At 41.0% G+C, this 12,443-nt stretch overlaps 1 protein-coding gene across 2 annotated transcripts in view; it reads right to left on the reverse strand.

Moving 5' to 3' along the window:
• Positions 1 to 480: 480 nt before the first annotated feature.
• Positions 481 to 12,443, reverse strand: part of LOC121150345 (contactin-associated protein-like 5) — a 544,128-nt gene continuing 532,165 nt past the window's right edge. For both annotated transcript variants that reach the window (XM_040971192.1, XM_040971191.1), the window contains exons 22-24: positions 9,905 to 10,123; positions 3,825 to 3,896; positions 481 to 1,503 (exon numbers count right to left, since the gene is read on the reverse strand). In XM_040971192.1, the coding sequence (XP_040827126.1) occupies positions 1,310 to 1,503; positions 3,825 to 3,896; positions 9,905 to 10,123 (485 nt within the window). In that variant the 3' untranslated portion in view covers positions 481 to 1,309. The remainder of the gene's footprint in view (positions 1,504 to 3,824; positions 3,897 to 9,904; positions 10,124 to 12,443) is intronic.

Raw genomic sequence — 12,443 nt, forward strand, 5'->3', positions numbered from 1 at the left:
TTTCCCCATGAAAGGCCCTTGGTCATGAATGAGGCGTTTTACTGAATCAAAATTGCCTGGAATCTCACCTTCCCTTCATGAATGAACAGATTCTTCCTAAACGGATCATTGTGTTGCTTTGTCATTACAAGGGACCGAGAACCTGATACTTTCCAGCTCCTCACCTAGGAGTAGAAGCCACAAAGATGCTGTGTGTGAATAGAGAGCATCCTTAGCCTTATGGCATGAGGAATATGGGCAAACATAGTGTGTTATGGAGTTAAGAGGCTCCTTGAAAAATCAAGTTTGGCACAGCTAGTGGTGGTCAAAAGGCCATCAATGCTCGAGAAACAGCTCAACAAATTGATTGGACTCACTGCCTCATGCTAACTGTGGCACCTGTAAGCCTGCATTCAATTTGTGCACCAAATATTTAATGTATAGTAAGTGCGAAGGTCTCTGGTACTTCTTTCATGTTTTCTTTTTTCTTTTCTTTTTTTCTTAACTTTTGTTTTAAAACTTTTAGGATATTTTAGCATTTTCATGGAGCCAGCTACTATTTTAGACTCTTATTTGAACATGTCCACATATTTACCTTAATATAATCATTTGGAAATGGCCTAGCTAACATTTCTTACAAGAGTGGAGGAAGTGGTTTAAAGTTAGGAAGCATCTATGTCCAAGCAGCTTTCCTTTTATCTGCTACAGCCAAGCTACTATTTCTGGACTTTCCCAAGGTGTATGTACTAAATGCTCTATTGTCACAACCCCAGGAGATGGAGTTCAGCAATGAGCCAGCAATTGCTCATTATTTGCAGAAAGCCAACATCTGAAAATATCCTGGGGACAAGAGTCATTGAGGATATGAGTGATGAGTTAAGACAAGGCGCTGCAAGTACATCTTTCTACACCTTATCCAATGCTCTGGGTTTCCTAATTGGATCTGGAAGAATGAAGGATGTCAGTGATCAACAGATGAGCCCAAAGTCATGGACCACAAATTCAACGCAAGCCTGTCCAGCAAAATGACTGCCCAACTGAGTAAAATGAACCCGGATATGTATGTGTGCACACATGTGCCTCTTCCTTATCTAGAACAGTAACATCAGTCTCTTGAGAAGTCATATTCACCATGACGGTTGCCAGAGTGGAATGCAATAACTGCAGCTTCCTGTTCTCCTAAGCTGGGTCGAGGAGGCAAGGATTTTGAAAAAATCAGATGGCGAGCAATTCAGAGAATGACTCAATTGAACATCCAGAATAGAGGGTGGGAGGAGAAAAAAGATTAAAGGAAACTACAAAAGAGAGTATTCAATGACCCTGCAGATGTTCAGAAGAAATTCTCTCGTTTACACTCCTTTGCTGGGATTTGCAAGTCCATCTCGTTTCGGAAGGAGCTGTCCACATTTTCAGGGTATTCATTTTTCATCTGGCTTGTGTGACGGGACTGCTTGTACTGGTACAGGATGCGGCTCATGATGGCGATGCTGCAGACGATGATGAAGATCACCAGTGCTATGACCCCTGGAGAGAGAGGGTGAGGGGAGATAGGTGGGCATGAGAAGGGCAGTGTCCTTGCCTCCCTTATCAGTGTCAACAGAAGGAAGCAAGGGGGTGAGAGCAAAGCAAAGTGCCAAACACAAACAGGAAGACCTGCTGAAGGGCCTTCAGCCTTCACCTACGGAAAGCCTTCTTCACACTAAGTTGGAGGGCAGTTTAAATAGTAGTTGTAGACATGCCCATAGTTAATGGACCAAGAATGCCATCTTTTAAGGTGGAAGATGGCAGCAACAATAGACTTCTTTGTTTTCAATATTATATTGCCATTATTTCTAATTAGCACATTTTGTCACCTATCAATGGAATATTTGAATATTTAGCATCCAAGAGAGCAATATTTAAATATCATTCATTTAGATGCATGCTACCTAACTGCAACTTTACATTATATCTTAGGTTTGTTTTCCTAAGAAAGCACCATTAATAATGAATGTTTCATCATAACTGCAAGGCATTCCCACACTGGGATGCACCCTGCAGGTATAGGCTAGCTTTCAGAGGAGCAGATTCCACTGGCTTAGATGCTTCAGCCCAATCCAGATTCTCCTTTGTTTCGATGCTTGGTGATTTGTTGGCTCTATTTTGTGAGTCCTCCACACTAAGCCTGGAATCTCATCCCTGTCTTTTCTAGCGAGGCTCTTGGGGAAGTGGACAATGAGTCTCAACACAAATTCAATTTTCTCAGAATTAAAACAACTGAAGATGTTTATGATAATCAACAATAATCTTGATTTTAATAAATGGTAGATATTTTTGCTTTTTCTTCCCAGGTGATGTCAATAGCTATAATATACATGTCTACTTTGGCCAGCTGTCTGTACAGACCCTGCACCATGATGTGCATGGACACAGTCACTGCAGAATTAAGTAGTTTGATTGCATATGTTCTACAGTTTTTAAGAACTAGGAGCGGGATTAAGGTTGTATCACCTTTTGGATATTATATTATATTTGGATGATTAATTATATTTCCATATTTTAATAGTATATATTTATTTGTATGCATATCTGTTAATATATTCAACATATATTTACACATCCTTATGCAGCACTCACTCCAACTATTACAGGGTAAGATAGAGTAAAACCAGCCTAGACGGCAAGTCTTTGAATAGAATCATTGGTTTTGAATGACTCCCATAAGTGGGCTTCAAGTTTAAGAACAGATGAATCAGACAGCAACTCTCTACTTTTTCAGTATGCAGAATGTTCAGCTCAGCAGCTGCAGATGCTTCTAGTAATGTTCCTTTGAGGCAGAGATTACTTTCTTGTTCTTAGAGACATAGAATGAGGCCAATATGCGGCAAAAAAGTGGGCAGTAATGGAAGATGGCCAGCAAACATCAAGATGGACATCTTTCCTGAAGCAGAAATGAAGCGAAGGAGTTTCAAGAACTTTCATAAGGAAATAGAATGGCTTTTCTTGCTTACAGTTATACTGTCACAGTGTTCCTTGGTGACCCGACAAACAAATCTCTGCTTCCTGTAATCTGTTGACCATTAAACTACCTATTCAAGATGTGGTTTGAGTCTCTTTTTGTCTACCTTTATACTCACATATGGCCAGACTATATTCATAGAAGTCAAATGAACCATTACTGTCATATGGTTCATTGAGGCTTTCAGAAGGCAAGGATGGGGCACATGCTAGGATTATTATCTTCAGATGGAACCACACTTAGTACATCAAGGACATCCTGCAATCTACAAGGACTTGGGATTCCTCCAGCTGCATTGAGGTGGAATCAAAAAGGTTGATGGTGATAAGCAACGAGAGGATGGAAAATCCTGGCAGAGTATGGCAGCTGTGCACACAGCAGAACAGGCAAGATCTTCATCCACAATCTTATGTGGGCTGGAGAAAACACAACAAGATTGCAGCTTCCTCCATGTTTCGGCTCAGAGATAGACTTTCTTTGGGCTGCTTTGTGCTTTAGGAAGAGGGCCAACTGGAAGCTAAAAACAGCAAGTAGGCTACCTGTCTGTAAATGAATGTTCTAGCTGTTGATTTGCTTTTCAGCTGCTTGGGTAAACAGAGGCAGCACCACCAAGAAAGCCTTGGAAACTGTGAGAGCACACCCTGGTGACCCCAGCAATGTACTCTCAGAGAAAGCCTTGGAGCCTGTGACAGCAGATGCCTGTGACCCCAACACATAGACTGGTTGAGAAAGGTTTATGGGGCTATGGAGCAGCCAGGGTTCCTGGTGTAGACAGGCTTTTGGTAACTTTCCCCAGAGAGGAGAACGTTTGTATGTTTTCTGCTTTTGATGACACTGAATGATTTACCTCCAATGATTGCAGAATCCCTTCGAACTGCATTGGTGAGTGGTTCCCGCTCATCCACCTTCCCAAAGGGATCTAAAGGAGAAAGATACACTTCACTTTTCAGTCAAGGTATTGAGGGACAAGAGGTGGCACACATGTAGTTTATATCAGATGCTTTCAAGTTGTGCTGGCATCATGGGGGAAAGAAAACACAAACAGCAGGAAAAAGAAAAAAAAAAGCGTCGTGCAGTGTTAGATCTCACACAAAACCTGGTAGCTTCTATGTGGTTTATGAGATAAGTTGAGCCAGACAATTGCAGTGTTCCCAGCAGTGAGTATGGGTGGTGTGTGTGGTGGACTGAGTTGAATCCCACACTGACTGGCACTCCCAGGAGCCAGGTTGTGGTCACTTCTGGTGAGGTTTCTTTGGGGACTCCCCTAACTGGATTATTGAACTCAGAACTGCAACCATGGTGAAAACAGTAGGATATGTGATCTGCCTATGGTGTGCATGTGTCAAAACTGGGTCTCCTTGGTTGCTGGGGCCTGTGTAGTGAAAAGCATTCACAAATTCTCATGGAGAACATGACAATGAGTTGATTGAGGCCTGCAGAAGATGTCTACTACCATAGAGAGCAAAACAAATTGGACAGCTCTCCCAGGCAAGCATCCGGGCAAATCAAGTCTCTAAGGTGGACTATGTCAGCCAGTGGACCTTGGGAGGATTTCCTAAACCTTGTAGCAATGAAATCAACAGCATCTCAGAACTATCAAAACCACTTTAGCGGTATCCTTGGAATATTCAGAACCCTGAGATGACAATGTTTTTGTTTTTTTTAAAGGCGTGTATGTACGTCAAATGGTGGCTTAATCCATTGAACCACAATAAATTTCCTTAGGTCTATTTTGGGAACATCAGATAATAAAAAATGAACTGCAATTATTTGAACTTGCTGTGAAAGCAGATAGTGATACTTATGTGTAGGTATATGTGTAATAGACACAACATTACATGGATCTGGTATGTTTTACACATTTAATATGCAGCCATTATAATTGTTGTATTTACTCTTTAGGATACCATAGCCTCAGTTTTTCTTCTTACACAAAAGAAACTTGCCCTGCAGCTCTTTCTTGTCACAGTTAACACTAAAACAAAGACTTTGAGTGCAATATTCACGTCATTATATTCTTTTTCACCAGCTCCAGGGAAACAATATAATTGGAGAAAACTGGTAGCAGCAGAACTCAATCTCTTTTCTTGGCTATAATTACTTACATGGCAATGGGTAACGTCATTAAGTTTTCTCACTGTGTAAACATGGGAAAACGGACATCTCTGGTTCATAAATTGTTGTAACAATTAAAAGCTTACACATGTTTTCCATGATAGTGTCTGGTACAATGCGAATGCCTGATAAATCTTGCTTTATCTAAAAAAAAAATGCTATTTCTTTTCATTTTATCTAAAACCAAGGTAGAAGCATTCAAGTTGATGACTCATTTATGATGGCTCATAGGAGGTCAGGGCTGAGAGGGGTGATGCCAAAAGCTAAGAGCCGCCTCCCAGGATATGTGATGATTAGGCTGCTGGGATGGGAAGCTGAGCTGGAGCTCATACCGTGGCACCCTGATCGAGGATGCAGGCATCAAAGCAGCACCTTCACTTCTGCGTCCAATGACTTCCCTAAATCGTCCTTCCTACTCTAAATTATAAACCTGTTATCAGATACACACACACACACACACACACACACACACACCATCATAACCAACCAGATCTTACCAGGGAAAAGCAGAATCTAGGAGGCAAGCATCTTTCTTCAATCATGATGCTTGCCATGGCAATGTGTTCAGACACATGACAGATGCTTGGCAAATATTTATTGTGGAGCCAAGTGAATGAAGTGCTGGCTTCTATCACTGTTAATAGTGTATTCAGGGAGTCTTTCACATGAACTGTAAAGTTAGAGCTGAGAGAGGTTGATGTGGTCAGCAGGAGAGGAGAACATTTTTACAGAAGCTGGCAAAGGCAGGAATTCAGGATTATGACACCATGGCTCAGTCAAATGGAAAAATTTGGGTCTATATAATGCCCAGTGCTGTGCCAAAACGAAGCCAGGAGCCAGGAACTTGCTCCAGGTCTCCCATGCCAGTGCAGGGTCCCAAGGCTTTGGGCCATCCTCGACTGCTTTCCCAGGCCACAAGCAGGAAGCTGGATGGGAAGTAGAGCTGCCAGGATTAGAACAGGTGCTCATGTGAGATCCCGGCACGTTCAAGGCGAGGACTTTAGCCACTAGGCCAACACGCTAGGCCCTCTACAAGCAACTTTTAAGATTACAAGTCAAGATACCTTTGATTAGGTCTAGATCCTTCCATTCTTACAATATTTTGATGATGATTTGTTAAAATAAGTGCTTTGCATCTGATATGATGGAGGCATCAACAGCATAATTGCAAACATGTAAAAACACAATTCTTGCACATCATCTAGAGGAGGAACTACTAATCCAAAATGTAGTGCTATGATCATCTCGGTGAGGCCTCCTCTCTTTCCGCATAATCCCAAATTGTCTTTGATAACTTCATGGCCACATTTTGACCTTCAGTCCCCTACTCTTTTTTTTTTTTTTTTTAGTGTCCAGCATCTTATTGTCCAGACAAATTCAACATTTTCTTGGGGAGACCATCTCTGGTCTGAAGGCAGAGATGGCAGAATATCACCCTTACCAATTCAAACATATACAATACATCAACAATACATCAACAACAATTTACAACATTATGGAGTTAATTGACATGGTATTGAGTTACCGATATGTTAGAAAATGCAAGTTCTTAACCACATCCTGTGACTACTTCATTGACATTTCAATTTTAGTTTATATACAACCGGCTTCTGCACACCTTAAAATGGCTATAGGGTACTATTTAGCTGTCTCGTGTCTATTTTCATTTTAGTTTTAGCAGTTTGTAGTGCTGAAGCTTAATTTTTACGGAACTTGGTGAATTTTGGGATAGTCTACACTGGCTTATAACTCTAACAAGGCATATGTCAACTGTTGAGGGGCAGAGCAGTTTTAGGAGGGGTGTGCAGAGAAATCTTTAACTCCTTAGTGAGGAGTAACTAATCTTTGTGTCCTACCTAGTAAGGTATATGTGAGTCTCCACTGACCATTTCCTATCTGGTTCTAAGCTTTGCTTGTTGTTCTCTATCTATTCTAATGTTTTTGTTGTTGTTTTTAGGGGGAGGGGGCTCCAGAAAGACCATGTTGGTCATTGCAGGAGAGGGTGGGGATCCAAAATGGGAACTAAGTAAGGACCAGAGAAAGCTCTTCTCCCTGGTCCTGAAGGAAGTTTAACGTTCTTCTGTTTTTGAGGACCGCTCAGGGCTCCTGGCTTTTGTTCTGATGACCTTGGATCCTCCAAGGAATGATTTGGTCTTCTTCCATCCCATGTGGTAGACTCGAATGGGAGTTGATGACCTCAGAGTTCTTGGCTTCCGAAGACATTCCAATTCCCCGTGGTCTCCTTGGCAGTTGGGACGAAGTCCTTGGTGCCGGTACTGATAGTCCTAGGTGAGGATCCAGGAGTCTCCAGCGTAGGGATACAAGCCTCCGCCTGTCCGCCTGCTCCACTGTGAGGTTACCCCCTTCTCTGTGCATATGACCTCCTGTTAAGAGGTTGTCAGGATCGCTCTTGATTCCCCCTGTATGTCTTTGTAGTTTTTCTATTGTCTAATGCTGATTCGAGTCTGTTGTCTATTAGTTACCTGTTATGTTCTTGATAAGTTATAGTTAACATCATCCTTACACAAGAACCTCAACTGAATTTGAACTGTGGTAACGCAGCAAGGTGGAGAAACCCACCATGGGGAGAGGGTTCGTGGATGGTATGGGGAGTCCCAGTGCCCATAACACTTTGTCACATAATGCAATGCAATGAACAAAAAAAAAATCATCCTCACACATTCTAAGGAGGTGGAGGGTTTCTCTGCTCTCCCGTCCCAGTAAGCATAGGGTAGCATAGGGTTTCAAAAGTTCTATAGGTTTTACAGTTCTTTGATGTAGATCATAAGCAGTCTGATTCACATTGATTGTTGGTTCATTGGTTACATCACAATATCTTATTGCATGAGATACAGGCTGTTTGAAATAATAGTACAATTTACAGGTACTATTTTGGGGATTAACATTATTTCATCTTAAATTAAGGCAAACATGTGGTATCTAACCTTTTGGGATTGACTCATTTCCCTTAGCATTATGGATTCCAGTTGGGCCCATTTGGCCACAAAGAGCTGCATTTAGTTTAGTTTTTTTTTTTTTTTTAATAGCTGAGTAGTATTCCAAGGAGTAGATGAACCATAGCTTTCTTATCCAGTCTTCTGTTGATGGGCATTTTGGTTGCTTCCAAGCTTTGCAATTATTGATTGTGCTGCTATGAACATAGGGGTGCATGTTGGTTTGTCGTGAAACAGAGGTTTTAGATATATTCCTAGGAGTTCTATTGCTGGATCATATGGTATGCAGATTTTGAGTTGTTTGAGTGTTCTCCACACTGATTTCCATAGAGGCTGTACCAACCTGCAGCTCCACCAGCAGTGGAGTAGGGTTCCCTTTTCCCCACACCCTTGCCAACACGTGTTACTAGTGGTTTTTTTATGAGAACCATTCTTACTGACATTAGGTGGTGCCTCATTGATGTCTTAATTTGGATTTCCCTTATTGCCAGGGAACTTGAGCATTTTTTCATATGTTTGTTTGCCATTTGGGTTTGTTCCTTTGTGAAATGTCTGCCCATTTCCTGTGCCCATTTCTTGAGTGGTTTGTTTGTTTTGGTTGTTCTGGAGATATTTGTATATTCTGGAGATTAGCCCCCTATCACCTATGTAGTGTGCAAAGATCTTCTCCCATTCTGTGGGTTGCTTTATTACTTTGTTAATTGTTTTCCTTGCTGTACAGAAGCTTCTTAGTTTGATGTAGAGTGTATTGGTTAAGATCCTCACCTTGAACGTGCCGGGATCCCATATGGGCACCTGTTCTAATCCTGGCAGCCCCACTTCCCATCCAGCTCCCTTGCTTGTGGCCTGGGAAAGCAGTGGAGGACGGCCCAAAGCCTTGGGACCCTGCATCCATGTGAGAGACCCAGAAAGAAGTCCCCTACTCTTAATGACTGTTTAAATAGCATTTGTGACAGATTCATCCAGAACAACAGTTTTTCAACATCTAATTCCATTGTCCTTAATGTGTGTCACGAGCAGTAAGGGGAGGGCAGAATACTATCACAGTAACTTGAGAGTTTGTCAAAAATCTTAGACTATCTTCACAATCACTACCTGCAAAACTCCATGTTACATGTCAGTATTTTTGGTAAAAGTTGAACAAAAAAATGTATTCCATGTATTGATGGGGCTGGTATGATGGCAGAGTATGCTAAACCTCTGTTTCAACCCAAAGGGTGTATTCAAAAAGTCTTCAAATTACACCCACCAAAGTAACATTTTCTGTGCTGCCAAATAATCCAGAGACAAATATTGACAACTGAAGGGTGTCCTCATATACACACCCTTTGCTCAAACAATTTGAATGATTCAATCTCAAGTTGCTCATGTTCTCCTCCTCTGTCTCACTCATTACTTCCCAAAGAAACCACAGCCAAGTTACTGGGACAGACTTTTCTTCCTTTCCTTTTGCCTCCTACCAACTCCATGTCTGCTCAGGTGTCTTAAGGTGACACTTTCTTTCAGACCTATTGGGAAACTCTCTTCTAAAATATAATTGTCTGCATAACTAATATCTCATCATTCATGAATAAATAAAACCCAGATGTGTTTGATGACACACAGAATGGTGAGGACTAAATCACATAGAAACAGTATTTCAGCAGTGTAAAGCAAGAGAAAATGTATGAATCGTGAAGTTGTAAGATTCTGCTTTTTTTGTTGTTTTTTTTTTTTTTTTAGAAAACATTCATGATTTTAAATCAGGTAGAAACAAAGGATTTAGTAGTATTAGCCAACTCTTCAAAGTAGAAACTTCCTAAAGATGCTAAAGACAATATTCATAAGGGATTCCCCTGGGGCATTTCCTGGAAAGTACCTGATGAAGAATGCTCAGTGGTCACTGCATTGGCGTTGGAATTTACCATGGAGCCACAGCTGGCTTCTGCCAAGGTGCCTTGGATGGTCACAGGAGCCGCAGTGGTGTGACGCAGCGCTGCCTTCAATGGTGCTATGTGGTTATACTGGACTGAAGACAGGCATCCGAGGAAACCCAAGGTGTTGGCCCTAGCAACTTCAGAATCCAAGCCAAGGTTCCCTGGAACACAAAAACAATCAGGGCCTTCGTTACAAAATGTGATGAATATCCTGTTTGAAAAGTGTCTGAAATTACAGAAATTGCCTCATTACTCTTTAACCAATGCAAACCTGCCCATCCATTCATTTACTGTCCCCAACATCATTCTCATGAGAGGCATCAATATATCAACCTCATTTTATTATGAAAAGGTTTGAGAGCCATCTTTGCTTTGCTATAAAATCCTTTTAAACTTCTAAATTTCCATTCAGGCAGCTAATGAAATGTGACAAGGATTATAAACCAGTCTGTGTTCTAGGAGTTTCATAGAATTTACAACATGATTCCCATCACCATTTATTTATGAATGCTGGAGATAACTGCAAGTTTACTTCAACTCCCATTATATTTCACTCAAAAATAGTGTGAGAGGATGAAATAAGAAGGGACATAGAAAGAGGAATCAGAAGCCAAACGGTTCTTTAAGACATGCAAGGATTCTCTGTTTAAGCCACCTGTAGACACTCCCTTTCTACTGATGGTCTCTGTCTGTTTGGCATTGTCCATAGTACTGATTGGTGAGAATGGATTTTCTGTGCCAGGATTAAACTTCCCAAAGAATGCTTCGATCTTTGTGGGATTGCAATTATTTATGACTTGCACCAACATCAAGTGTGTCATTTTCTTCATGATTTGTAGGACTATTACTTAGCAAGTTTTTTCTTTCTCTTAAAAAGTGTCTTGTGAGAAAACTGATGCAATGCAATTATGTAAAATGGCAAAGATTAACCCATTTTTCTTACAGTTAATCATTTTAATAGATCTAGATGTCAAAATATTATTTTATAGTAGGTGAACTATTTTATTTTCAATCATAAGTGATCAAAGGACCCGTCTATTATTCTCTAAGCATGCATTGTGTTGGCAACTTGAAGGAAAAAAATGATATGAAAATGTGGGGAAAAGATTTAAATTGCATATTCCTTAATAATGCAGTTTCGAAGTCTTGCCACCATTTAACCCTTTCCCATCAAAGAGCCACTTTCATTTCATCAATGATCCCTCTATTCTTACAGGAAAAAGTTTAAGAATCATGTATGTTAATTTGACATGACTAAAATAATACGCTAACATGCTGACAGTTCAGGACATAAACTTGATCTTTCAGCTCTGTAGGTTGGAAGTCTAAGTCAGTCCAAGCTGCCAGCAAGGCTGGAGATATTCTAGAAGCTCTGGAAGATACATTGTGTCTTTCTGTTTTCCAGCTCCTAGTAGCCACACAATTTCCTTAGCTTATGGTCCCTTTGCTCTGTTTTCACTATCAGCAATATTGCATTTTCCCTGCACCTTCTGCCACAATCATATCTATTTACACTCGTTTTTCTGCCTTTTAGAGCAATTGTGATGTTGACAGGCTGATAGTACAGTATAATCTTGACTGTACTATCAGTTTTACTTGTACCATTTGAGAGGCATGCATACACACACACGTGCACACCAGCCTGATGGGGTCAGTCCAAAACTAAGAGCAGGCAGCCAATCCACTTCTCTCATGTGGATGACAGGAACCTAAACATCCGAGCCTTTACCACTGTCCCTGATATCAGAAACAGCAGGAAATGGGAGCTGTGACCGACCGATACGTCCCTGAGCATGTGTGTGGAGAGTACAGATGGAATAACGGAAGCCTTCAAAGTGATACCTGGGAGTATGGTTAGTATACACAGGCACATGTGTAAGAGGCCATCCAAGCAGTCAGGAATCACCCTGTGCAGCTAGGCAGGGGAGGGGGAGGAGGATTTGTATCCAACAAGCTGAAAACTGATATATCCAAGAGTTTATGTGATCATAAAATATTTGCCATCATTTTAGGTAGGAATATCATCAAGCTCAATTTCCTTTGCATGAGATCATGGAAAACCATGTTTGTTGACAATCAAAAAGTAATCAAAATGAATCAGCAAAATCTAATTTTCCTATTTCCTGTTTTGTTCCATTAAAAAAAAAAACACATGAAACAAGCCTTTGGGGTCAACTTTTTCATTGTAGTCTCTGAAGTCAGGGTTTATAAAATTCCAATCACAAAGTGTTACAAACTGAAATAAACTTCTTAGGTTTCCTGGAAGTTTCTGACATTTCATAGAGAATCGGCATGCCACCATGGATCTTAGCTGCTGACTCACACAGTTTCGAGAACTTGGAGACCTTCCCCCCTCTGACCTGCCATTGGCTGCCAGGTAGATTGCTCAGTAAACCTTCTTGAGCTAAGTGCAAGACAGACCTTGCAGAGTTACCCAGCCAGCATTTGGGTATGTGATATTGAAGTTCAGAAAGATAAAGT

The sequence above is a fragment of the Ochotona curzoniae genome, unplaced genomic scaffold (assembly GCF_017591425.1).
Source record: "Ochotona curzoniae isolate NIBS_2020 unplaced genomic scaffold, NIBS_Ocur_1.0 scaffold_4953, whole genome shotgun sequence".
NCBI lineage: Eukaryota > Metazoa > Chordata > Mammalia > Lagomorpha > Ochotonidae > Ochotona > Ochotona curzoniae.